Below are 27,844 nucleotides of genomic sequence, written 5' to 3'. Positions count from 1 at the left end.
ACCCAAAAATCATAGATACTCTGTACCTTGGGCCAATACCTATTGTTTTCTTTCCATACTTCTAGTTAATCAGCTCCCCCAAGTTTGGCCCTGTTTGGTTCCAGACTTAGAATGTAGCTCTCTATTTAGCATCCTGGATCATCAAATGAGTGTGGAATTTCCTATTCTAGCCTGACTTTGGTCCCCCTTATAGATTTATCTCTCATTATTTTACCTTCAGCTCCAGGCATCAAAACCACATGTAAGAGAAATACCAAACCATAACATCTCATCTGACCCCTGGGGTTCATTCCATCTACCATGGGCCACATATCTTCTATTTCCCCATTTTCTTTGTTTTCTCACTTGTACAGTATTCTGGATGTGTATCATTCATACCTCTTGGATTGATTTGAACTCGCCTGCTTCGTAAATGTGAAGAAATCTATCATTACTTTCTAAAACTCCCACTCTCATGAGTCTGAAGGAACCAGAAACAGTCTCTGTAAATCTTTATGGACTCACAGTTCAAGGAGGTGCCAAGATTTTAAATAGTTTGGGAGGAGCTGGGGTGCCTGGGTGGCTCAGTTGGTTGAGCATTGGACTCTTGATTTTGGCTCAGAGCATGGGCCCAAGTTGGGCTCCATACTGAGTACAGAGCCTGCTTCAGATTCTCTCTCTCTCTGTCTCTCTCTCTCCCTCCTCCTCTCTCTCTCTCTCAAATAAATTTTTAAAAAATGTTTGGGAGGAGTCATCATCACCCCTGACATATCTACACACTGCTTCCTTAAACAAACCATCTAAGGACTCTTTAAACATAATTAGTGGGACTGGGGCAACCATTTTTCTTATGCAAGTAATAATCACACAATGACATTTCCAGGCCTGGCAACTGAAGATTTTGAATAATTGTGGGTTGTCTACTTAATCATAATAGCTACTATCTTACAAAGAAGCTATATGTCAGGAAATGTGCAAGATTCTTTATGTGTATTCTCCCTTTTAATCCTCACACCAACCCTTGGGAAGTAAACATTAATATACTTTTTTTTTTTTTTTACAAACAAGGAAAGTAAGGCCCAGGGAATGTAGGTGACTTGCCCAAGTTAAAACAGCTCTTAACTGGTAGAGCTGAGAATTGAATCCTTCATGTCCCTTTGACTTCAGAGTCCATACATTCTTCCTTCACAGCATCACCCAGTCATATCAAGCCAATAGCAATCCTGCAGTTTCCCTGCACTGATTTGTTAAGGGGACTTCCTAACAGCTGGTGTTCGTTGCTCTGGAAAAAGGATTGGTTTGAGTAGGTAAATGAGGGTTTCTCATACCATTTCAAACATATTACTTGCACATGCTTTAATGGACTTAATGTCTCCAAAACCTCCAGAGGGGAACTTCTTCAGCCACACCCAATCACCCTAGAAAGAAAAGGAAGAGAGGGGTGATAAGACTTAGTTGCCAACACCTTCAGAGCAAAGGCCCTTCCATACGCAGGGTTTTTAATCTGACCATCAACTCAAACACGCTTTGTTCCTTCCCCATTACCCTCCACCACACGGACACTCTGTGTTTGAGGTAAAAATGAGGCCATGCAGAGAAGTTAAATGTAAAAGCTCCAACTAACTAAAGACAGGGAAACCACTGCAGGTATGCAGACCCCAGAAAAGCAATGATACCTCTCTCCACAATGCCTCCCTTCAATAACTGCAGGAAGTGCTAGGTCATTTCCTTTATTCATAGCTAAGTGATGTAGCATCAGGTTCTCTGCAATTAATGGTGATGGTTGTCATTCTTACTGCCTCGAGGCATCTGTGTTGGGAGATGTAGGGCAGGAGACAGAATGCAGCAAATGTTGTCTGCATTTACCTTGATCCATTTTTCTCTCATGGGACAGGCCATTTTGGGGGAACACTTATGCTTCAATCATAAACCAGTTGGCTTAAATGTACATTAAACATTTCTTATTTGGATGCACACATGTACCACCGTGGTAATAGGAGTAATCTAGACTCTTCCAGAAGTCCTTTTGACTTTTGAACCACAAAGCACCTATTGCTAAGGCTGTGGTCAAGTCAAAAACCAACAATTATCTTATTGTCTTCACTTTAACACCAGGGCCTGATAGATAACTTTCCTCTATGTGCATAGCCTCAAGGATTCATCAGTCATCAAGCCCTATTTAGTTTCTGTCCGACCCAAATTTTTTGAAAAAGCAATACAAATATAGATCCCTTTTTCTCCATAATAATAATAATGCCTTACATTTGCACAGCGCTCTTTACTCTTCGAAGGGCTTTCACATCTATTACCTATAGCCTGGAGATTCCATTTCAGGCTGCACCAATTTGTCATCGAGTGGAGATAATAAAGCAGAGAGCTCTGTGCAGTCAAATTCCAAGAATAAGAGAGTGTAACCACTCTCTTATTAAGGAATATATCCGGCTGTGGCACTGCATCTGGAGACCTGCCAGAGGCAAAGGCTAATAATGGGAGCTGCAGGCATCTGAGTTACTCGCCTGCACTTTGTGTTACAGGGCATCTTTTAGCCAAGGAGCTTGAAACCCTTTAACTAGAGGCCTTCAGCCACTGGACAAAACTGTGCCAGCCAGGCTCAGCACCCACAGAGCCTAGCAAGGCAGTCCAGGATCAGCGTCTGTCTGCAGCAGAATGGTCGAGCACGAAAGGCAGCCTTCCTAGACTCTTGCTCAGAAATTCCGTGAGTGTGGCCCCAGACCAGCTGCCTCGTGATCACCTGGAAACCGGTTAGAAAGGCCAATTCTCAAGCTCCACCCCACACTTACTTAAAGTTTATTTATTTTGAGAGAGAAAGAGAGTGCACAAGCAGGGGAAAGGGAGAGAGAGAGAATCCCAAGCAGGCTCTGCACCACCAGTGCAGAGCCCAACACAGGGCTCAAACTCACAATCCCTGAGATCAGGACCTGAGCCGAAGTCGGATGCCTAACTTACTGAGCCACTCAGCACCAACATACTTACTTATTTAATCATAGAAGTCATGAGGGCCAGACATGAGCTCTAAGTTTTAGCCTTCAGAGGACTTTGCCCTTTAGAAGGATCAAAGCCAAAGTTTAAGCTCAAAGAAAAAAATTCTAATTGGGAATTCACAAAATCAGCAAATGTGTGGGATATACCAATGGACAATAAAGCTTCCCACCATCTTTGCAACTATATTACTCAGGCCATGGTCACTATTTGTTGTTATTGCACCTTTGTGCTAATTAGAAAGGGTGCTTTCGGGGCGCCTGGGTGACTCAGTCAGGTAAGTGTCTGACTTTGGCTCAGGTCATGATCTCACAGTTCATTGGTTCGAGCCCCACATCAGGCTCTGTACTGACAGCTCTGAACCTGGAGCCTGCTTAGCTCAGAGTCTGCTTCAGATTCTGTCTCCCTCTCTCTCTGCCCCTCTCCCACTCACACTCTGTCTCTCTTTCTCTCTCAAAAATAAACAGTAAAAAAAAAAGGGGGTGCTTTCCCTCAAGTAAAAAAATAGATATGTGAGAATATTCTTTTACAGCCTGTGGCAGCCCTGTGATGTTGGGCAGGAGCCCTGGCTGTATACATACATGCACGTGCCACACTCCTGTTTACTCATACATCCTCCAGATACCAGGGAACACATTCCACTAGCAGCATGGATACTCTGCATACCACCAAGCCCCAGAGCTTCTTTGTCAGGTTTGGAGTCAAGCTATAAGGGTGGAGGTGAGAAGCTGAAATTGGACTTCCAAAGCTATTAGGCAGGAGACAGGAATGACCTCAAGAAACTCCTGGGGGAATAGTCAAGATAGCATATAATCAGGTGCACATATGTTTACCAGTGATTATGTTCATAGTCAAGTGTGCTAGTATAAATGTAGGTATAAGAAGTTCCCACCCCCCACCCACCTCGTTCCAGAGCTAGGCTGGGAGGCCAGGACCTCTTTGCCCATTCCTTCACCACTCTCATATAACTTAGTATACATCTATAATGTGAATAGCACCCTCTTAGACATGGTGCCCTTGTGCAGTGCACAACCTGAACATCAGTACTGAGACTCTGCCAAAACCCAGTACCTGATACCTTCTTCCTGGAGTCAGCCATATTATAGACATGGGTTAGCCTTCTCTCTGACTTATTAGCTTTTAGAGAGAGTTAAGCAGAGCTTTTTTTCCCAGCCAAATCACCAAATTTGAGAGCTGGAAAGGGTCTTGGATATCCCTATTCTACTCCATCCATATTTTGATAAAGAAACTAAAGTCCAAAGAGATTAAATGACTTGCCCAAGGTCAGAAGGCTAGGTAGTAACAGGACCAAGGTCTTCCACTTTCCACTTGATTGCTCTTTTCTCTCATGGGCTTTCTTTGGTTTGGGGGATTTGTGTGTGTTTAAGATTTAAATAATTCTCACAAACTTTATAAGCAAATTTTTATTGAGTCTGTGTGTGTCCTACTTCATGAATAATGAGGAAACGGAAGGAAATGGGCAGGTTTTATCTTCACCACACATACACTATTTGTTTTGTTTTTTTCTTTTAAGAGAAAGAATGATAAAATAGTTCATTCATCATTCACTTTTTAATTAAGAAGAAGAAACATCAAACTCTACCCACTAAACTTTTTAGAAGTAATTTAAAGTCCATCAGTTTTGCACTAAGGCCATGGAGCATTAACTAAGAGTCAAGAGAACAAGGTCCTGGGACACCTGTGTGGCTCAGTCGGTTAAGCATCTGACTTCAGCTCAGGTCATGATCTCATAGTTCATGGGTTTGAGCCCCGCATCGGGCTTTATGCTGACAGCTGGAGCCTGGAACCTGTATCAGATTCTGTGTCTCCCTCTCTCTCTGCCCCTCCCCAGCTCGTGCTCTCTCTCTGTCTCTCAAAAATTAATAAATTTTAATAAAAAAAATTAAAAAAGAGAATGAGGTCCTAGACCTGGCTCTGCCTCAAATTCAGGGGTGACCTTAGGGCAGCCACTTAATCAGCCTGAGCCCCAGTTTTCTTATTGAAAGAGCTGGACAATTCTGTGATGAGAGAGATGGTTGGTGGAAAGCAGAGGGGGGTGGGAGAGGGAGGTATAAGCGATATAGAAGAAGGTGGGAAGGCCTCCTGGGTGGCTCAGTTGGTTAAGCGTCCAGCTCTTGATTTAGGCTCAAGTCATGATCTCACGGTTTGTGGATTCAACCCTGAGTTGGGCTCTGTGCTAATAGTGTGGAGCCTGCTTGGGATTCTCTCTCTCTCCCCTTCTCTGTCTCTGCTTTCCTCCGATCTCTCTCTCTCTCTCAAAATGAATAAACTTTTAAAAGAAAAGAAGGTGGGAAAATAGAAGAAAAGAGGCTCTGGGAAAGGAAGATGCATGGGGAGGGTGTGCAGTGGAGAGACAGAAATGAGACAAGGAGGAAAACACAGGGAGAGGCTGAGAGGCAGAACGAGTCAGAGATGAAGGGGGAGGATAAGTTCAATAGGTTCTCGCCTAGTGTATCAGGGTTGCATTAATGCCTGCCTCACCCCTCTCCCCTACACCGTGGGGGCTATTAGAGCGGATCATGACATGTTCCCACTGTATCTGCGATTCACATTCTCTCTCCCCAGCGGGCTGCTCATCTGGCTTTCTTCTCCTATCTCAAAGAGGATCTATGAAATAAGGGCTGATTTTCTGGTGCAGTTCCTTATGCAACTCTGCACGTAATCCAAGTGCGAATTTGTGTCAGTGTTGCACAATGTTATGGCACATCCTAGAGAAGGCTGTCCTTTGCTAGTATTAGCTGTCTGCTACTCCAGGCACGTTATCTGGAACATGCAGGTCTTCCAATAACAATTCTTTTGAAAACCTGATTTATTTTAAATAGAAACTAGATAATGAATCTTCTTTAAAACACTCTTAATAGAGGACCATTTCAGAAGGCACACTGAACCGCTTTGTTTGATCTGTTGATTCAATTAACTTACACTCCCTCCCAGAGTCCTCTTCAGCCTTTGCCAGGCAGTTTTCCAGCTTCCGCTGTCTTCCTTCGCACCCTGCCATCAGCCTAATCTTGACTGCATGGTGTGGTATTATTCTCACTAACACCCTCCTTTTGTGCAGATAAAGGCCCCCTTTGGCCTATACAGTTCAGAAATACTCATGATCTGACCGACCAACAGTCATTTATGGGAACTAACTCAACTTTCTGCCTCTTTCCGAAATGGGGAAATATCTGACAGATTCTTAAAGGCCAGTTACCTCCAGAGGTTTATTTTTTCCCTTCTCAATTCTACACTATAACCTTCCATCTCCACCAAATAAAACAAACCACAATTCAACACATAAATTCTTCTACAGAATCAGGGAATCATAGCATATCTGAGCCAGAAGAGGCCTTAGAGATCTCTTAGTCCAGCAATTCCCAGCCCTGGCTGCACACAGGGAAACTTTAAAAATATACCAATGCCAGAGGTGCCTGGGTGGCTCAGTTGGTTAAGCTTCCAGCTTCCGCTCAGGTCATGATCTCACGGCTCGTGAGTTCAAGCCCCGCATAAGACTTTATGTTGACAGCTCAGAGCCTGGAGCCTGCTTTGGATTCTGTGTTGCCCTCTCTCTCTCCGCCCCTCCCCTGCTTGCACTCTGTCTCTGTCTCTGTCTCTCTCTCTCTTAAAAATAAACATTAAAGATTTTTAAAAAGAAAGAAAGAAAAATATACCAATGCCTGAGCTTACCCCATAGAATCAGAGTCACTGAAGATGAAGCCTAGGCACAGTTCCATCCCTCATTTTACAGATGAAAAACCTAGATACCACTTTGGATTATTGAGCATATTTCAGAATGTTAGAGGTGTCAATATCTTCATAAAGCCATCAGCTCACTGAATTTGACACTCAAAAGCTATGTAGGGGTGCCTGGATGGCTCAGTCAGTTAGACATCTGACTCTTGATTTTGGCTCAGGTCATGGTCTCACAGTTTATGAGATTGAGCCCGGCATCAGGCTCTGCACTGACAGCACGGAGCCTACTTGGGAATCTCCCTCTCCCTCTCTCTGCCTCTCTCTTTTTCTCTCTCTCAAAATAAATAAACATTTTTTTAAATCTATGTAATTATCTTGCTTTTGGTCTTTCAGAGAGTAGAGCTGTCAATTCCATAATACCACAAGCTTAATCTGAAGCAAATCTCCTCATTGATTAAATTGGCTTCAAGGCCAGATCCAGAGGTTTCCTGCTACAAATTTAAGTCAAAGTACTCAGGTACACTGAGCAAATATACATCATGCCGATCTTGGTGTTTTAGGCCTCTGTCAATTATTTAGCCAATGGAGGGGAACACTCACTTGGAAATTTCAATATGTTGGACTATCTAAAAACTAATTCTGTCCTGTTTTGGACTTTCTTTGTAATTACTATTGAAGTTGAAAGTGTTTGCTTCTATTGGGAGTATCTTCAAACAAAACAAGGAAACCACACTGGGAAGGCATCACTTAGGAGGGACTAGTTTCCCTTTTACCCCCTGCTTAACTCTTTCCTGCTGAGAAGAAACAGTTCATCTCTCCAACTGATGCAAGATATGTTCTGGTTGCCAAATTCCAGTATCTTAGAACAAGGGGTCAGGGGTGGCCTCTTAAACCTTGAAAGACAGAAACTTAAGTGAAAATTTTCAAAAAGATTTCCATTTCACACAGCAGAAGGTAACCCATTACTCCAGAAGGCAGCACAGGCTGAGAAAAAGAAACAAATAAATGATTTTTAAAAGATTTCAGTAATATCCAAAGATGACAGGCATCAGAAGAACAACTAGAATTTGAAGGGTAGGGTTTGCCCAAAACTCTACTCTACACAAACATGTTTCTAGACACTCCATTGCAAACCATTGACTGAGGAAGTCATTTCTTCTATTATTACACCCATATCTCCTAGAATGAGTGACATGGTTAAGTATTTGAATCCACCAACATTTTTTCACATGCACAGTAAATAGATGGAGTTGAAAGATTGATGAAGTTATATAAGTAACTAGATTAGTTGCTGAGGAAAATCGTTGTCCAAAATGTAAGCCAAACAAGTCCAAAAGTGGATAACAAACCAAACACTGGAAAGACTTACCAAAAGCCTCAATATATTCACCCAAAGACTAAGTTGTAAATCACTGTCTCATTTTAAAACCCAAGAAGGAAGCAGATTAGATAGCTCTTGGATATCCTACCTCATAAATTGCTATGTTGGAGTTTTCATAGGTAGCTGGAGTTAGACTCCCTGAAGAAAAGGAGAGCCTTGGGGACCACCCAGTTTGGATTTCTGAGGTGACCTGGAAGCTTACACTGGCACAACTTCCTCTCTGTGAAAAGAGTAGGAAAAAAAGGTTATATGATTTAGGACAAAACATTAAGCTATGGTATAGATACTGTGCTTATCTGGCATTTCCTTTTCTTTTTTATTCCTCAGAAAGTAACTATATGAGTTGAACTCTGTAAACATAAGATTAATTTTGACTATCCCCCACACAAATTTTTTTCGGCTAGGATTGCTACCATGTTCACCTCCATATACCACAAAAGAAAGGTAAATGTTTACAGGCACTTCCGTCTCCTAGAGAAGATTAGAATCATAGATTTAGGGGGCAAGAAAGAGTGGCAGACACAATTTAATCTGGGACCCTCATTTTATAGACAAAAATAAGAAGAAGATAAACATCTCACATTGTGAAAAAAAATCAATAGCAGAACTAGGACACAATCCCATCCTTCTGGCTCTCAGGCCTGGCTCTTTTCGCTATACCATCTTCAATGGCATCCTTCTTTGTGCAGGCAAGATTAATGGCAGAAGGTATCCCAGAAGGCAATAAGATGGTAGAGAGTGAGTAGATCATCTGCCCATGATTTATAAGTCTGATGCTTAAAGAGGCCAGATTCCTTATTCCTTGATTTGTTAACTTGTCCACATAAGTCTGGTAAGAGAGGACTAGGAAGTACACAGTCGAATGACATGAGGAAGAGTTATCTGCAATCTGTGTTAACCTTTAAAATTGAACATCTTTGTCCTCACCTAAACCAGCAGACTTATTTCACATGAAGAAATAATAAATCAACAGGTTCCTCCTCTTCTCCATGTGTCCAAATATGCCTTCCTTAGAATGACAGCAATTCAGAGATAGCAGTTACATTCGGTATTGTCTAGGCTAGTGACCGCCTCCAACTCTAACACCCTCATTCTACGAGGAAACAGAGACCTAGTGAGGGATATAGGGACTGGAAGAAGAATGTGATGTTATAATTCCTGATCTCGTGTTTTTCCTAACACATCGTGCTTCACATCTAACACTCTTGCTTGCCAATACAAATTAATCTTAAGTACTTTCACATACTCTGCTCCTAATGGTCTTTGATTAACTGAAGATCGCCGGTTGATTTAGCCCTGGTTTAAGTTAGTTCTATCAATATGGGACTATCACAAAGGTCCAAGGTAATAGCAAACTATACCCAGCCCCTAATGTGTTGAAATCCCAACAGCTTGCGATTTAGACAAGATGTAAAACTTGACTCTTCACATAACCCTTGCATAAACCTGAACTCTCCTCAACAGAGCAAGGCCAGGAAGGAATCTACTTCTCTTTCATTCTTTATTTTCACATCTCAGCAGGAGCACCTGGATCTGTATATTGAGACGTAGACCTCTCCATGAAGGGGCAAAGGAGAAAGCAAGAGTATCTGCCAAAATCCACATACATTTGGGCTTCAGCTTTACTTTCTTCTAAAAACTTCCTTTCCTGACCTGACTTCTACTGACCTGCCAATTTTTCTAGACTGAATTAATTTTATATTCACCAAGAGTTTACACTTTCAGACATTCCATTTGGATGGAATTCTTGGCTTGGCTTCGTGACTGATTAGGCACAGCCAGCTGCAAGTTTGTGACCACACAGCAATTAAGGAAAATGTATGCTTCCCCTACCTTTTCCCACCAGAAACTCTGATACAAGCCAAATGCCAAAAGGGATCTGGAGGCCAAGAGCTGTGTTCTAGGATAATGCCATCCTTTTCCACTTGGACCAAAATAGTGTAAAATAAAAGAAGCATTCCCAGAGTGCCTGGGTGGCTCAGTCAGTCAAGCATCCGACTTCAGTTCAGGTCATAATCTCTTGGTTCCTGGGTTCAAACCCCTCCTCAGGCTCTGTGCTGACAGTGCAGAACCTTGTTGAGATTCTTTCTTTCTCCCTCTCTCTCTCTGCCCTCCCCCACTTATGCTTTTTCTCTCTCAAAGTAAATAAATAAAACTTTTTACAAGTCTCTTAAAAAAAAAAAGAAGCATTCCCCATGAGGCTATCAACCCCTGTTGCTATTCATTTTTCAAACTCATATGGTGAAAAGTGGTGATGATTGGGTGTGGGGTTTTTTTACTCTCATTATATCAAAATTTATGCACCAGTAGAAAGAAAAGATCTATCATAATGAACAAAATTTTTAAAACTTAAGCATTTTGTTCATCTGAAGGTAGCACTATTCTGTTAATTATGGTGATTTTGTGAGAACCAGCATGAAACCCAAATATGTTTTGTGTCTCAGTAGGAAAGAGAGAAGGCACAAGTGGAGGTTTTATAGACTTTGCTGGACTACTGAAAGGCCTATACAAAGAGGAGGCTAATTCAGCCCAAAATTGATTTGTGTTTGTTGTTCTAACACTTGAAAGCCAAAACATGTAGGCAATTAACATGAACTGTCATTCTGACATGGATACTGCCAAAGAAGGAGGAATTTTAAAAATAGGTTTATTGCTTTTGACCATAACTTTGGTACATTGGCTACATTTGAACAATGACTTCTCATCATCTGCTTTTACTACTGATTCCCCACTTCTGGATAAAATATTTTGTCTTAGAATTGAATACTTGTTTCCTTAGTGTGGGGCTATCTTTTGGGATTGCTTCAGAACTGGCACTTTTGGCATCTACCATTTCTAATTAAGGTGGGAAATTTCGTACAAGGCATATTGAGAATGGCACATCCAGACAAATTTGAGTGTCATGAGTCCCAGGGTCCTCTGGTGGCTTCAAAAATAGAGACTAACATCAATGCATTTTTATGACATGAGGATGGAATGTAGCTTTCAGCCACAGTGATAATGTTGGCTTTCAGTGATACATTTCCAGGAACATGATATCAACCTTACAAAAAAATTGGATGATTTAAACAAGTAAGGGTTAGGGTTGTAATTGAGAATTAAACTAAACAGCTGAATGTTTCATCTGATCCCAACTACACAGCCAACTAGTTAGAGCACACCCTTCAGTGTCACATTTAGGCAAATGATCAGTTTGGTCACAGAAATAATTATTCTCTTATCTGGTACACTGGTTTAGCTAAAGTTAATAAATAGCACTTGGGGACAATATGATGTGTTCACATTCTCTCCTCACATCCTGCTACCACAATACTAGAATTTGAGAAAACCAATGTCTTCATTTTAGCCACATAGACTGGGCACAAAGAGGCATACTTTACCATCACTAGATATAGTTGACAAAATTCTTCCCTACACGTTCTCTTTTTCCAAGCTTTGGTTGATGCCGTTTTCTCTGCTTAGGATGCCTACAGGGGCCAGGAAGGTAATTACAAATTGATGAAATACGCTGAGTAGAAGCTCATAGACGGTGATGGGAACTGTGACAAGCTGCAGATAGCATGTTTCTTCCAAAAAGGGCACTGGGCCTTTTGGCTAAGATCAAGTGTAGTATCTGTTCTTATCAATTTAATGTCTGATACGTCCTCTATTGAAAAAGGGCAACTACTACTGAGTTCCAGCTAATTGTCACAATGATACCCAAGGTTGACAGATCTTCAAACCTTTAAAACCACCCAGGGGCGCCTCGGAGGCTCAGTCAGTTGAGTGACTTCGGCTCAGATCATGATCTCACGGTTTGTGAGTTCAAGTCCTGCATCCAGCTCTGTGCTGACAGCTTGGAGCCTGGAGTCTGCTTCAGATCTGTCTCCCTCTCTCTCTCTCTGCTCCTACCACCCCCCTCTCAAAAATAAATAAACATTTAAAAAACACCCAGAAATCCAGATTTTTATTCCTAATCCCACAATATCAAAATACTGGCTACTATTGTTTATGACTATAAGGGTCAAAGAAAACTGGTTACCCATTTGTGACCTGTGACTTAGACAAGTCTTATCCATCCTTGTTGGAGATCCAGCACCAAAGCTGGGTCTCTAAAACAACCTTCATCCATTGATATGTCTCCTCTGAAGTTTGCCATATTTCCAGTGTCTTTTTGTGCAATATGGCAGCTATCAACTCTCTTGTGAGGTATAATTTGTCTCTCTGACTTAACAGTAATTTCTTTGAAGGCAGGGACCACATGCCATCTCTCACAAAGCATAGCCCAGGGCCAGAACATAGTAATGGACATTCAGTGAAGAGGGCTAGTTAGAACACAATCCTGAACATAACAGAAACCTCCACGATTCTCCATTGTCTTTCGCTAGTTGATTCATTCACCAGACTTTTACGAGTACCTGTTATACTATCAGCATATATGTCGGGTGCTATGGATGAACATTAAGAAAACATGTACCTCTGCCCTTGAGGAACTAGCAACCAAATGTTGAGCTCAGATATACAAAGAAGGACTATACGAAATCAAAACTACACTATTGCTCAAAGTGCACTGCATCACTTCCACAAAACTGTTCTAAGACAGCACTATCCAGTAGAAATGTAACCTGAGCCACATATATAATTTTAAGCTTTCCAGTAGTCACATTTAAAAACATGGCAACGTGGGGCACCTGGGTGGCTCAATTGGTTAGGCATCCAACTTCAGCTCAGGTCATGATCTCATGGTTCGTAGGTTCGAGCCCTGTGTAGGGCTCAGTGCTGACGATGCAGAGCCCACTTAATATTCTCACTCTCTCCTCTCTCTCTACCCCTCCCCCACTCGCATTTTCTCTGTTTTTCATAATAAATAAAATAAACTTTAAAAAAAGTAAAACAGAACAGGTGAGATAAATTTTAATGATATGCTTTATTTAACCCAATATATCCCAAAGTATTATCATTCTGACGTGTAATTAATATATGCTTTTCATTTAATGAGATATTTCACAGGTTTTTGTACTAACTCTTCTAAATACAGTGTGTAGTTTCCTCTTATAGCACATCTCAATTCAGACTAGCCACACGTTCAGTGCTCCATAGTCATTTGTGGCTGGTGGATACCACATTAGTGCATCAGGAGAAAGGGATGCTCCTTACCTTACTGCCAAAGTGGGGATTGATAAATGTCACATCCTCCAAAGTCAGTAGAATTCTGTTGGGTCCTTTAATCAACTGGATTTTATTTATACGACGCCTGAAATAAGCATAAAATCAGAGGGTCAGAGGGGGCTGAATATTTTTTTGAAAACCCAGGATAAATTTGCCCCACGATAGAAGTTTTAGAAATATACAAGATCATGGAGAGAATAACCACATGTAGATCTTTCCCTTAGTACCCACAGGAAAGAGAAACTACAACCCTGGTTCTCTCAAACTTTTGCAGAGTTACAAAGAGCAAAAGAGAGAAACGAAATGGTATTGAAAGGGGAGTTAGGGTTAGGGTTAGGCATCGAAAGGGGAGGGTGAGGATGCTGCATGGGGATGGTAGGTCAGACTAATAAAATGGTGATCCCTCATCAAGAGCACATTCAAAACAACACTTCGTGATACTTGTATAGAGCCCAATACCCTTTGTCATATGCCATAGTATATATCCTAATAATACCCAATCCAAGAATCATTCATCTCCATTTTATAGACGCAAAAACACATTAAAGAAACAAAACAAAATTAGGCAAATTGTGAGATCCCCTAGCCTGAGGCAGCACTGGGACTCACTCAAGTCCTTGGTCCTTGGCTGTGGGCCCAGATTTCTGCCCACAAGACCCCTTGTCTTGCAAAGTTGCATCTATGCGTTGCCAAAGCAACAGGTTGAAAAGTGGAAAAATTCAATCAGTTGGTTGCTTTGTCTACATGATTCCAAACAAGTGGGCTGACTGGGTTTTTTTTTTTTTCTCTTTTACTGAATTGGTCTCTTGTCTGAGTATCACACAGACACAGTTTAAACCTGATTCTCTTCAAACATGCCCATTAATTTGCAGCAAATGTAATTATTTCCTACAAATCAATTACTAGACACATAAGAGTTTATGATGCCTTACCCACGCATCCAGGTAGGTCATCTCAGTTGAGCTGACCCGGCAACCCAAGGACCCAGAGGGTACCTTGGATTTAGTCTGTGTGGTTGTTTTCTTCTGTTTTGTCTTGGGGGCTCTGACAGCAACAGTTTGGCTTTGCTTTTTCCACAACCCCTTAATGGTCACCCTGTGGAATGTTTTAAAGCCAGCGCCAGAGTGAGGAAAACAACCACTGAATCAAAATGCTTTGTCAAGTTGCTCTAAGGAACTCTGCAATGTCACTGTAGCTGTAAGCATCAGCAACACGGTTTTTCTCAGCAATTCCACTGGTTTGTAAACAAACAATTAATGTGTTTCTAATTGCCTGCCAACAAATATGTCCCTTATCACTCTGGGAGCTTCTACCCTGCAGAGAAAATTAAAAGAGCCCTGTAGTGAATTCTTGGGTAGAGCACATGAATCTTTTGGCAAAGTAAAGCATCGCTCCCTAACTTATTTATTTCATATGTGTAGTGAATTGTCTTAAGGCAGGCACACCTGTAAAAATAACCATGCTCCAGAGCACACTCCAGTAGAAAGAGAACTGGACTCCCCAGTCCACAGACCTGGGGTGTAGTGCAGATTCTGTCATTAATTAGCCAGATGACCTTAGATAAATAATTTAACCTCTTCATGCCCCTGTGTCTTCATCTGTCTAGCAGGATAATAGTTCTGCATTACCCACTTTACAGAGTTGTTTTGAAAATCAAATGAGATAATGTATGTGAAAGTGCTCTGAAAAGCATGAAGCACCATGAAAGTAGAAGAGCTCATTATTATCATTATCATCATTAGTATTACAAAGCACTGGAGAGCTTTATAGAAAGGCGAGGCAATCCGGTTCAGAGCAGGGAGAAAGGAGAAGTTCAAAGAATGCTTTGTTTTGGGGTGGTTGGGTTCTTTGCATGTCTTTCCTTCTGAAAAAGAAAAAAAACTTAAACAATCAAAACACACAGAAAGGGAAGGAACAGAGAGTCACTCTCCTGCAAGTAATCACCATCTATTACAGAAACTCATCAGACGCTCAGCTTTTCTGATTGCAGCCGTGGTGGGCAGAGAGAGGGAGGAAGGCAGCAAAGAGAGGGCATCTTTTGTCCTTTGTTAGCTGAAGAACCACCGACCAAGTGGCTCTGGCAAATGATGTGTCTCTCTCCCATCTCTGAGTTTTCTGTGACCACTTGAGGTACCAATTGTCTCAAACTCATTTTCCTCTCCAATCATTTTCCTCTCAAATCATGTCCCTCTCCAATCATTTTCCTCTCTAGTCTTCTTGGCCCTTCAGCCCACAAGCTCCAAACAACACCCCTCATGGTTTTTAAGACTTGTTTTTCTTGCTTTCCAAAGAATTGCAGATTGAGCTCATTATGCTAAGCCCAAAGAACCAGTTCATTCCATGGGAAAGACCAGGGAGGCCAGTCATGGAGGGTAAGGTGGGGGGTTGACTGACAAGTAACATAAGCAACTGAGTGACTCCATTTTCCACCTTGCCATGGGATGTTTTGGCATTAGGTAACCAGAGCCCATTACTCTTCAAATCTCCCTAGAGAGAGGAGCTTTTAGATTGGATGGCATTTATTTTCACTAAGCATCTAAGGATGTTAATTCAATCCTTTAGTCTTTGGCAGCAGCTAAATTCAATACATTAAATTTCTGTTCTGAGCAGGGATATTTCACAGTCACAGAAATTAAAAGAAAAACTTCCTTTGAACTCATGTCTTTGTCAAATATGTTTTAACAATTCATAAGCTACATACCACTCTGTATGGTTTTATCAAGTTTCTAATATGAGGAGATTGAATAATGGTTTTTCACAGTGATGCCAACATACTAAACACTAAGAGTTAACACCTGTTAGAGTTTCAGTCCAGGATTTCACAGACTCATTAGAACATCAGAGCTGGAAGGGCTCTTAAAGATCACTTAATCCAATCCCTTCATTTTACAAATGAGAAAATTCTGGCCAAGAAAGGTTTAGTGTCTTGTTCAAATTTCCACAGCTGCTTAGTACACTCTAGACATTTTTTTTCTTGGAACCTGCTAAAATAGCTCCACTCCGTTCCTTACCAAATTGATGTCATATTTTTGTCAGGACCACTCTTGCAAAGACATAACAAAGGTGTGGTTAGTAGGATGGAAAGGGTAAAATGGGAGGGTCATGGTTGATTTCATTTTTTACTTTCCCCAAATCATCTTAATATGGGGAGGGTTCATCTGTTAAAATGTGAAGGTTATAAGAAAGGAGTGATGTATGAAGCCATCTTCAACCATTTACCCCTGATCCCGAATTAGTTCATCAGAGTAGTTGCTCACCTATCACGGGATCTCAGGGAGGAAGACAAAGACTTGATAATGATGATGTTGATGATCCGCTAGGATAGCTTTTGTCCAAGGAAGAAGGACAGTACAAACCTGGACTGTGACACCCTGGGCAAAAGGCATGAGTGGCAAAGTGAGGATTCTGGGCTCCCAACAATCAGCAGGAGAATCCATGTGCTTGGGAAGGAGGGGAGACTTGACCACTTACTGAGCATCTACTATGAGTCAGGTATTATTCCAGGTGTTTTACTTAGGTTTATTGAATCTCTGCTACGATCCTGGGAGTTAGGACCATTATTCTGAACTCCTGGATTCTAGCCAAAGTCTGAGTAATTCTTAGAGCTGGTTAAAACATCCCAATTCTGTTTTCTATTTGTCCATACATTTGGGGGAAGGAGGTGGGTATAGGAGACTCTGCCAGTGGAAAAGGAAACATAGCTAGGTAGTAAACCAGCTCTAAAATACTAATTCTCTTATTTCATAATAGTGTTGAGAGTTAGATCTCCTCACAGGCAACAACACTGACAACACAGCTGAGGAAGTTATTCTTGGCACCATGAAAACACTTCACTCTAAATGGGGCCAGTAGGGATGGTAAATCACCATGGAAAAAAGGAAAATCAGTGGGTCATGTAATGAGGAAATTGTACTGAAACATGACTTCCAGGAAATAAATATTAACAAAGCCATTATGATCTTGTACTTTCATATACAAAAAGAACAAAAATGTACCTTATAAAGTAAGCAAATCCATTAATAGACAACAGGGCTATAAGCAAAGCGAGACAGACCATCACGGCAAAGGCAGGGTCGATGCCTGTAGAGAACAAGAGGAAGAATGGCATTATCTCAGAAAGGCTGTAAGTAAAGGGCACCATGGAGCAACTCCTCATGCTTTCTGGTGAGTCTAAAATCAAACCACATCTACCTAACTTAATTCCATTTTTCTACAGCACAGTATGTCTTGTTGACTTTATGGACACAGAAAGCAATTTCACCGTTCTGAAGCAAAACCACTCACCACTCTGACAATAACAAATCACATGAATTAAGCCTGACCCGGGTGTTTCTTTGGAGGAAAAAGTCCACGAATGGAAAACTTTGAGTACCTTAATTTAAGTTGGATGGCAATAAAGTTCTTGAGAATAAATATGTTATCTCACCTGTGAAGGGTAAGTATTATGTTGTCTTCATAAAATAAAAGAACTTTTAAATTCACGGGAGCCCATAGACCTCGTGAGTTATAGATGAAAAACATAATAGCACTTGTCCTTCAAGGGTGAGTCTGTTTTTGATAATTAGTGTTTCATCAAGATGTAAATTGGCCTCTAGAAAACCTAAACGTTTGGGAGGATTACTAAGATTTCAGAAGGAACTAGATGATGATGCTAATGAAAAGGTATTTGGGTGTGTCATGCTCAAGCAAAAGACAAATTGAAGCCCATATCAAATAGATGCATTTGGTTTTAGAAGAGTGTGGTGTACACTCACATAGGAATAATATGGGTCCTTCTAAAGTTCCCCCCTGATTCTCAGAGATTTGATGGACTTTCCACTCTTCCTCAAGCTAGAGGAGTTCCATCAGTCAATCAAAGCGCAAGTATTTATTGGATGCCGACTGTGTTGGGTGGTGGGAGAGGCTAAGAATTATTAGCTATGCCCTCCAGGAGCAGTATATTTGGGAGGGGGAGACACAATCAATACACAAGAAACAATTGAAAAGCAATTTTGTGCTAAGCTGTGAGGCACAGACTTTTAGTCCAATGAGAGTTCAGAGAGGAGAGGGTATAGAAATAGGATTTCTGTGGAGGGACCTGACTGACAGGATTTGCATGCATCAGGGGAAGGGTAGGTAATCTTTCTGGCAGTGGAAACAATCACAGGTCATAGTCAACAACAGACCAAGGAGAAGACTCATGCCTTCCTCCTATTAGAGTAACCTCTTTGGGAGGGCCGATCCTTTGAAAAGGAGTTGGGGGGGGGGGGTATGATTTTAAATCGTGCATGATTATTTGAGGCTGCAAAGTACCTCTCATTGTTCTCATTATTTTAAATTAACTACCTGTAACGCCAAGATGTTTATCTGACCTGAATACAAATGACTGATTCTATGAGTGTTCCAATATTAAAATGTGCCTTCACTTAAAGAGGTTCCCTGGTAACCCAAGCTGAGCCAAGCTGACTACCAGTGATTTTCCATTCCTTACCTCCTCGACAGATCTTCCCTTCTGCAAACCAGCATTTTGCATCTGCTTGAGGGGGCCTGCCACCAGGGAAGTGGATGGGGGTCCCTCTGAACCGTAGCAGCTCCGTTTCCATGTCCACAGTGTAAGTGCTATAGAGTTCCCATTCTTTCCAGTTGGTGTCCAGGATTACATATTCTGCAATTCCATTTCCGTTTGAATCTGTCCTTATAAACTGGTTGAATCCATAGAACTGCATGTTTCTGGAATGCTGAACCAGGCTGGCAGCACTAGCCTGTCCATTTTCTTTCATAGCATTATTCATGGCTTGTGCGATAAAGTAAATTGAATTGTAGATGGTTCCAAACAACGGTGAAACCTATTTTTAAAAATTACAATTATCTTGAGCTCTGGTCGCCCTAGAGCAATCTCAGAGTGTATTCCAAGCCTGTGTTCATTATTATGGGCTGCACGTCTGAATGGAGAACTATGAAGACCCAGAGGAAAAAAAATAATTGTTTCAGAGGACTTGCTTGGTTTCTCCCCTGAATTTTTCTGTTATTCTCCCCCAGGCCTTTACATCTTTAAATATATCAAATATGACAATTTTATGAGCAAACCAAGTAATACACAATATATTTTTATGCTCCTAAACTAAGAAAGTGATATAGAGTTATAAAGGGCACTTAAAAAAAAAAAAAGAATGGAATCAGCAAGAGGCATGCAGAGGAAATTTACCACGTTAATTACCAGTGCATTATGCATGGTAAAATCATTTTATTGACACTACTAGAGTGGTAGGTGTGTGTGGGAAGACTGTAAATAATGTGTCTCCACAGGACACAGTCTGTGTCCTGTCTTAGTCCAAAGTGGCTATTCTCCTAGACACATGCTCCTCAGAGGAAGTGAACACTAGAATACAGTTTTAAGCACATACTCCCACACATACACACGCAAACATGCATACTGACACATATGCACCCACAAACACAGAGTCAAATGTTGCAACATATGGAGAATGCGAGTTTTAATCAAGCAACCTTTTCTTCATGTTGGTGTCCAAAGTGGCAAAGCTTTGGTGAGAAGCCACTGTAAAGCATTAAGGCTTCCAAGGTGGACAACATGACTTTGCCTGCTATATAAACATAGTAAAAGCAACAATACTCGTGTACTATGTTCGATGCACTGATAATTAACCTAGTAAAAATTTTTTGGAACAAACTTGTATTTTTATTCCAAAAAGGTAGGGAGAAAGAGAGAACAATCCCTCCCTCCTTCCTCCCCCCACCCCACCAGGACATGGCTTCATGGTTTTCCATAACATTTCACTTCTAGGATGGAGTTCAAGAAAGCTGTGGTCATGCCATTTTACCGAGCTTCAGAGAAAGCTGATACTTGCTACTTAGGTTTCACAAGGTCTAGAAAGCTATCCTCCTATAACAACCTTCATCTGAATAAAAGGGTTTAAAATTGAGTGAATCGTTTTCATGTTGGAAATACAAGTCAAGATGCAGAGAGGTATAGCAACTAGCGAGACACTGCCGTGCCTCATTAGTGTAAAGCAGAGGGTTTTCAGTTACCCAAGTAGTATCAAAAACACCAATGCCAGACCCAACCCAGATCAACAAAATGAGACACGTTAGGTTTGGGACCCAGTAATCACGATAATTAAAAGCTCCCCAGGTATTCTAATATACACACAGGGCTTAAAACAACATAGAAGAAGACACACTGGCCTGTGGTCTCTTCCTACTGCCAGGATGTTGGGCAAGTCACTTATCCACTCTCTCTGGGCTTCAGTTTCTTCCTCCCTGAAATGTCTAGAAGCATGAATGTCTAAACCTTGGACATCATGTGGTCTAGCTGTCTTTCTTTTTAGACAGGAAAGGGAGACCCAAGGTGTTTAGTGATTTGTCCAAGTCACTCACTTGGACATGAAATCAGGACTAGAACCCACGTTTTCTGTTTCTTAGTTTAGCATTTTTGATTGAAATAGGTGTTACCTGTGTTCTTTTATCGGCATGAACTTCTGTGAAATTTCCTAACACCTGATCTAGTACAGGGACCAAATTTAGCTTGCAGACATTTTTGTTTGGACCGTACATGTTTTTTTTCTTCATCTTCTGATGTTTTAACATTAGAATGTTAAACAGTTCCATCCTTAGTCCTCTTCCCTATCAACACTCATTCCTTTGGTGATCTCTTCTGGTCTCCTTGCTTTAAGTGCCACATCTATACCATATATTTCAGATTTATACTTCCATCTCAGACCTGTTTCCTAAATTTCACACTCAAAAGCCAACTGCCCACTCCGGTATTTCTACCTGGATGTCAAATTTCAATGTACCCACAATTGAGCTCCTGATTTTCACCTCAAATCTTCCTGCTTCCTCTAGGAGTCTTCCCCAATCTTTGTTAAAAGCTACTCCATTCTGGGGCACCTGGGTGGCTCAGTTGGTTAAGAGTCTGACTTCATCTCAGGTCATGATCTCATGGCTCATGGGTTTGAGCCCCGCATCGGGCTCTGTGCTGACAGCTCAGAGCTTGGAGCCTGCTTCAGATTCTGTCTCCCTCTCTCTCTGCCACTCCCCCACTCGTGTTCTCTCTCTCTCTCTCTCTCTGTCAAAAAACATTACAAAAATTTTTTTTAAATAAATAGGCGTGGGGAATGGATGGCATGTGCTGCCACCAAGGCATCCACATTTAGTTGCCTAGCACACACTGAGGTCTCTTGAGGGGTTTCCACTAACTCCCCCTTTGACATTCTCAGATGCTCCATTTAATTGTCTTTAGGATTTCTGCAAGACCTACCTGTTTTCTGGGGCTTTGGTGGGTTATGACAGTAAGTTCAAGCTGGAAGGTGGGGTATAAAATCAATACTAGTAAAACAAAATGAGCAAAATACCACAGGGCAACAAGCCCCTGAAAGCAGAGAAAATGCTAGTATTCTGTTTCGAAAGACACAGAACCTTCTGGGAAGGAGAGTGCATCTACCTACAGCCAAAAGCAAAGATTAAAACTATTAAAAATAACACCCTCACCTCTGAGTTGACCCATCTCACAGGGTTTTGAGCTGGCCAGGCTATGCTGCTCTTTGTGTTCTTGGATTGACCCCTGTTAGAGCTGACTGACAGCAACTCTCCAAGATGACTGAAACCTGAAGCCTGTTTTTCAGGAGACTCTAGCCTCCACCATCTCTCTCTCTCTCTCTCTCTCTCACACACACACACACACACACACGCATGCCCACACACCCACAGCCACAAAAGTATGGTAGAGGGAGCTGAAGCTAAAGGAAAGGGCATAGGTTAATAATAGCATAACAACAGCATTCAGTTGCAAAAGAACTGTCATGGGCGCTCGGGTGGCTCAGTGGGTTGAGCATCTGTCAGACTTGATTTCAGCTCAGGTCATGATCTCACGGTTCATGAGATCAAGCCCCACTTCAGGTTCTGCACTGACAGTGTGGAGCTTGCTTGGGATTCCCTCTCTCCTTCTCTCTCTGGCCCTCTCTCGCTTTCTTGGCCCCTCTCTCCCTGCTCGTGTGTGCTCTCTCTCTCTCTCTCTCAAAATAAATAAATAAAAATTAAAAAAAAAATAACAGTCACAATGGCCCACTCTCACTGTGAGGGCTTAGATCTGTGTTCCAGCTGGTCTGTGTTGCTGTTTCACCCACTGAGCCTTTCAGCAGTAGAAATGGCCCCTTCCCATAAGTCAGATGCACAGTCTGTTAGCATTGGTCACAAAAGGTCTCCAGCTGCAGCTGCTACAAATAATGAGAAAAAGAAGAGGTAGAAGGTGGGACAGGGGAAGAAAGGACACTACCCACAACCTCTGTCCTGGCTTCTGACTACAGCTCCAAAGAAGCAAGACAGGATTGGCCGGAGCTTCTGTCAGGTACATGGCCTTGTTGACATCACGGGCCAGAATGGTGAAACAATTCATGACTCAGTCTATTGGTTTTGCCTGTTGTATAGACCTGAACCTGATTGAATTATGAATAAATGAAAGACAATAGAAACTTACCCTTGACTGTTTTTCAGTGACATTAGCTAGCTCTATCCTAGGCTTTTTGGAGTGTAGTATCCCAGAGAACAAGGCCTGGGTCAGGAGCAGTGATTTTCAAATTTGTTCAATTTAATGGCTCATGCTGTTGTTAAGTTGACTATCATCAGTTCAGATTTACTGTGCTTGAAACACACAAAACTGGCTTCCAAGGCATTTTGTCCTTAGAAGCATACATTGAAACATACCTGGGTTGGAAAATATCATTTGAAGGACAAAATGGCAACATCACTTTTTTTTTCTACATCACTTTTGAACAAAAATCCAGGCACATTCAGAGAGCAAGAAACCAAATGGTAATTGAGCTCTTGTTATTAAAGGTAGTACCTCCAACAATGAATGATTTCAATCCTTGGACTTTGCCAAGAGATGGCAAATAACCCAATCTGTTTGCTATGATACTCATGAACACATTACCTTTATTTTTTATTGAATGATGCACAAAGACGATTGTAGCCAATGTAAGCTGCTGGCAACAGTTTCTGACAGCTGTCTCATGGGCCCTATCCTGGAATGCTTCATTCAGTCCTAACCACATCCCCTTCAGCCAACCATCCCCATGCCAGGCACCTTTATTTAAGATAATAGAAAACAATAGGTGCAGGAGTGTAAGGTCCCCCCTGGGCTTGCTGAGAAATCCAGAGGATTTCCTTTGCTTAGTCAAATAAGGCCACATTTGGAAAAATTATCCCAAATGTGTGTTCCAGCAATATGTATTTATAGCCAATAGAAGTTTACTGAACACAAGCATGCAGCAAAAGTAAAGGATGCAGGCACTAAAACTATACTTCAGAAGTCTATTTTGTGCCGAAACTTAAAGGTACAAAGTGACCATCCTTGCCCAATCATCCTGAGACTAATTTAGGAAATTTGTCACTGGCTTCCAACCCTCAATCTCTCCATTCCAATTTATTGTTCTGTTTCCATGAGTCCTGGTAGAGCCCTATCACCTCCTATGTTAGAGGAAAAGAATCTGAAAACCCCATTCAAATCAAAGCATTAGTCACTTAGTAATATTACTGTGAGTAAATCATTAGACATGGGACACGGTGAAAGGCTAACATGTGGTTAAATGGTCAGGTTCCAGTAGCAGATTATTGTTGAAATCCCAGCTCTGCCACTTGCCAGTTGTATGACCTTGAGCAGGTTACCCTGAGCCTCAGTTTCATCATCCATAAAATAGAGATAATAATACATAATTTGAAGGCTTGATCTGAGGATTTGATAAGACCATTTTTGTTAACTAGAGGGTACAGAGCAAGCATTGAATGCATGATCGCTGCTATTGTTTGCATTTCAGAAGAGGAGCACAGAACTCTGGTAATATCATCCCAGAAATGTAGTGTTCAAATACGTCATCCCACTCTTGAATTGTGACCAATAAGTAAATGTCCCAATTTTTTTTTAAGATTTTTTATTTGTAAGTAATCTCAATACCCAACGCAGGGCTCAAATGACCCCAAGATCAAGAGTCACATGCTCCTCTCACAGAGCCAGCGAGGTGCACCTAAAAGTACCAATTTTATTTATTTTTAAGTTAATTTATTTATTTTGAAAGAGAGAGAGAGAGTGATTAATCAGGGGAGGGAGGAGAGAGAGAGAGAGAGAGAGAGAGAGAGAGAATCCCAAGCAGGCTCTGCACTGTCAGTGTGGAGCCCAATGTGGGGCTTGAACTCATGAACCATGAGATCATGATGGGAGCTGAAATCAAGAGTCTGACACTTAACCAACTGAGCCACCCAGGCACCCCTAAAAATCCCAAATTTAGACCCAGTGTTCTTAGCAACCTGAAATGATAAAACTGTTCCCCTTTATTGGGGGAAGACCTTATTTCTGTTTTGTTCTCTATGATATCACCTGCAGAGTGCCTAGCCCACAATAATAATAAAAAGAACAACATTCATACCGGTAATAATAAACACATTTATTGAGAGATTACTAGGTGCCAGGCAAGCTCTTTATGTGTATTAACTCATTTAATCCTCACAACAACTCTATGAGGTAATTACTATTATTATTTCCAATCTGAAATAATGAAAAGGTGGGGTGCCTGGGTAGCTCAGTCAGTTGGGTGTCCAATTTCAGCTCAGGTCATGATGTCACGGTCCATGGGTTCAAGCCCTGCATCAGGCTCTGTGCTAATAGCTTAGAGCCTGGAGCCTGCTTTGGATTCTGTGTCTCCCTCTCTCTTTGCCCTTCCTCTGCTCTCACTCTGTCTCTCAAAAATAAATAAATGTTAAAAAAAGAAATAAAATAAAATAATGAAAAAAAGATACAGAGAACTTATGTAAATGTACAGCACTCTGCCTTCAAAGCCCATGCTCCTAACTACCATGGTATACCTGAACTTAATAAATACTTGCTAAATTAATGAATTGACTGTGGTAGATCCACCAATAACGTTTTTGGGACTTCTTTTATCTTTCATGACTTCGTGATTACAGATACTGAAATCAAGATTTTTTTCTTCACTCTCTTCCTTCTCCCAAAAATCACTCCCAAACAAGGAGGACAAGGAACACAAACAGTAACCCTCCATATTTGTTAGCAATAGGAGTCGTCAATAACTCCAAACCACAGAATATGAAGACAGAAAGTGGTAACTGATTTAGCAGAGTAGAGGGCAATTAAACCTGAGTACCTGAAGAGGGGAATATTGGTAAGCAACAAGAAGATTTTCCCCCTGAGAGTCCCAGAAAGGCTTAGGAATTAGAGGCACCAAGTACTATAGAATTTGGAGTGAGGCAGAGCTCTAAAGGAGGGATAGCTGTGTGAATAGCTGTATAAGGAGTAGTTCGACATCCACCATCCCCACTTCTATTGAGGAAAGCCAGATTCCTGCAGGAAACAGGTTAAATTGATTCAGAGCATCTCCAGAACTGGGACACTTACTCCAAAGGAAGGTAGACATTACATGGGCCACCAAAAGGAATGATAAAGTTAATGTCTTTATACTTAATAATGAGAGTCCCAGTCTCCTTCCCCTAACATGATTCCTAGAATAGAGACAGCCAGGATTATGACTCCCAAGGCGACTGGAGTATTCTTCTGTGAAAAAAAGTGTACCCCAAGAGGCAAGATCTACATATATTGACAAACAACCCCAGCTGGGTTGCCAATTTCCCTACGCTGAAGCCCATTGGCCAACAAACATGTGATGTACATACAACTTCAAATCTGTTGTTTAGAGCTTCAATATTTTTTTAATCTTTTTCAATGTTTATTAATTTTTGAGAGGGAGAGAGAGAGAAACAGAGCTTGAGCAGGGGAGGGTCAGAGAGAGAGGGAGACAAAGAATCTGAAGCAGGCTCCAGGCTCTAAGCTGTCAGCACAGAGCCGGACATGGGGCTCAAACACATGAAGCAAGATCATGACCTGAGATGAAGTCAGACACTCGACCGACTGAGCCACCCAGGCGCCCCAAGCATGTTTGTAAAATATAAAAATTTAAGTATCACTGCTTTTAAAAATAATTATAAAAGTCATTGCTTATTAAGAGTTTTGAAGACACAGTCAATAAAGAAACAAGGGCCCTGAATGATACATTGGATCAGATGGACTTGACAGATATATTTAGAACTCTGCATCCCAAAGCAACAGAATATACTTTCTCCTCGAGTGCACATGGAACATTCTCCAAGATAGATCATATACTGGGTCACAAAACAGCCCTTCATAAGTTTACAAGAATTGAAATTATACCATGCATACTTTCAGACCACAATGCTATGAAGCTTGAAATCAACCACAGGAAAAAGTCTGGAAAACCTCCAAAAGCATGGAGGTTAAAGAACACCCTACTAAAGAGTGAATGGGTCAACCAGGCAATTAGAGAAGAAATTAAAAAATATATGGAAACAAACGAAAATGAAAATACAACAATCCAGACGCTTTGGGATGCAGCGAAGGCAGTCCTGCGAGGAAAATACATCGCAATCCAGGCCTATCTCAAGAAACAAGAAAAATCCCAAATACAAAATCTAACAGCACACCTAAAGGAAATAGAAGCAGAACAGCAAAGACAGCCTAAACCCAGCAGAAGAAGAGAAATAATAAAGATCAGAGCAGAAATAAACAATATAGAATCTAAAAAAACTGTAGAGCAGATCAACGAAACCAAGAGTTGGTTTTTTGAAAAAATAAACAAAATTAACAAACCTCTAGCCAGGCTTCTCAAAAAGAAAAGGGAGATGACCCAAATAGATAAAATCATGAATGAAAATGGAATGATTACAACCAATCCCTCAGAGATACAAACAATTATCAGGGAATACTATGAAAAATTATATGCCAACAAATTGGACAACCTGGAAGAAATGGACAAATTCCTAAACACCCACACTCTTCCAAAACTCAATCAGGAGGAAATAGAAAGCTTGAACAGACCCATAACCAGAGAAGAAATTGAATCAGTTATCAAAAATCTCCCAACAAATAATAGTCCAGGACCAGATGGCTTCCCAGGGGAGTTCTACCAGACGTTTAAAGCAGAGATAATACCTATCCTTCTCAAGCTATTCCAAGAAATAGAAAGGGAAGGAAAACTTCCAGACTCATTCTAGGAAGCCAGTATTACTTTGATTCCTAAACCAGACAGAGACCCAGTAAAAAAAGAGAACTACAGGCCAATATCCATGATGAATATGGATGCAAAAATTCTCAATAAGATACTAGCAAATCGAATTCAACAGCATATAAAAAGAATTATTCACCATGATCAAGTGGGATTCATTCCTGGGATGCAGGGCTGGTTCAACATTCGCAAATCAATCAATGTGATACATCACATTAATAAAAAAAAAAGAGAAGAACCATATGATCCTGTCAATCAATGCAGAAAAGGCCTTTGACAAAATTCAGCACCCTTTCTTAATAAAAACCCTTGAGAAAGTCGGGATAGAAGGAACATACTTACACATCATAAAAGCCATTTATGAAAAGCCCACAGCTAACATCATCCTCAATGGGGAAAAACTGAGAGCTTTTTCCGTGAGATCAGGAACACAACAGGGATGCCCACTCTCACCGCTGTTGTTTAACATAGTGTTGGAAGTCCTATCATCAGCAATCAGACAACAAAAGGAAATCAAAGGCATCAAAATTGGCAAAGATGAAGTCAAGCTTTCCTT

General features: G+C 41.2%; 1 protein-coding gene and 1 pseudogene across 1 annotated transcript in view; one reads left to right on the top strand and one right to left on the bottom strand.

Annotated features, from left to right (window-relative positions):
• The window catches only part of GUCY2F (guanylate cyclase 2F, retinal), a 108,516-nt gene that overhangs the window by 46,583 nt on the left and 34,089 nt on the right, over nucleotides 1–27,844 (bottom strand). The window contains exons 4-8 of the mRNA XM_081792449.1: nucleotides 18,675–19,029; nucleotides 17,200–17,284; nucleotides 13,193–13,289; nucleotides 8,145–8,276; nucleotides 1,308–1,397 (exon numbers count right to left, since the gene is read on the bottom strand). Coding sequence (XP_081648575.1) covers nucleotides 1,308–1,397; nucleotides 8,145–8,276; nucleotides 13,193–13,289; nucleotides 17,200–17,284; nucleotides 18,675–19,029 — 759 coding nt within the window. The remainder of the gene's footprint in view (nucleotides 1–1,307; nucleotides 1,398–8,144; nucleotides 8,277–13,192; nucleotides 13,290–17,199; nucleotides 17,285–18,674; nucleotides 19,030–27,844) is intronic.
• On the top strand, nucleotides 11,632–11,741 carry LOC145714799 (U2 spliceosomal RNA; annotated as a pseudogene).

The sequence above is a fragment of the Panthera onca genome, chromosome X (assembly GCF_046562875.1).
Source record: "Panthera onca isolate mPanOnc1 chromosome X, mPanOnc1 haplotype 2, whole genome shotgun sequence".
Classification (NCBI taxonomy): domain Eukaryota; kingdom Metazoa; phylum Chordata; class Mammalia; order Carnivora; family Felidae; genus Panthera; species Panthera onca.
The sequence above is the reverse complement of the archived record's forward strand: the minus strand, read 5'-3'. Positions and strand labels throughout refer to the sequence as shown.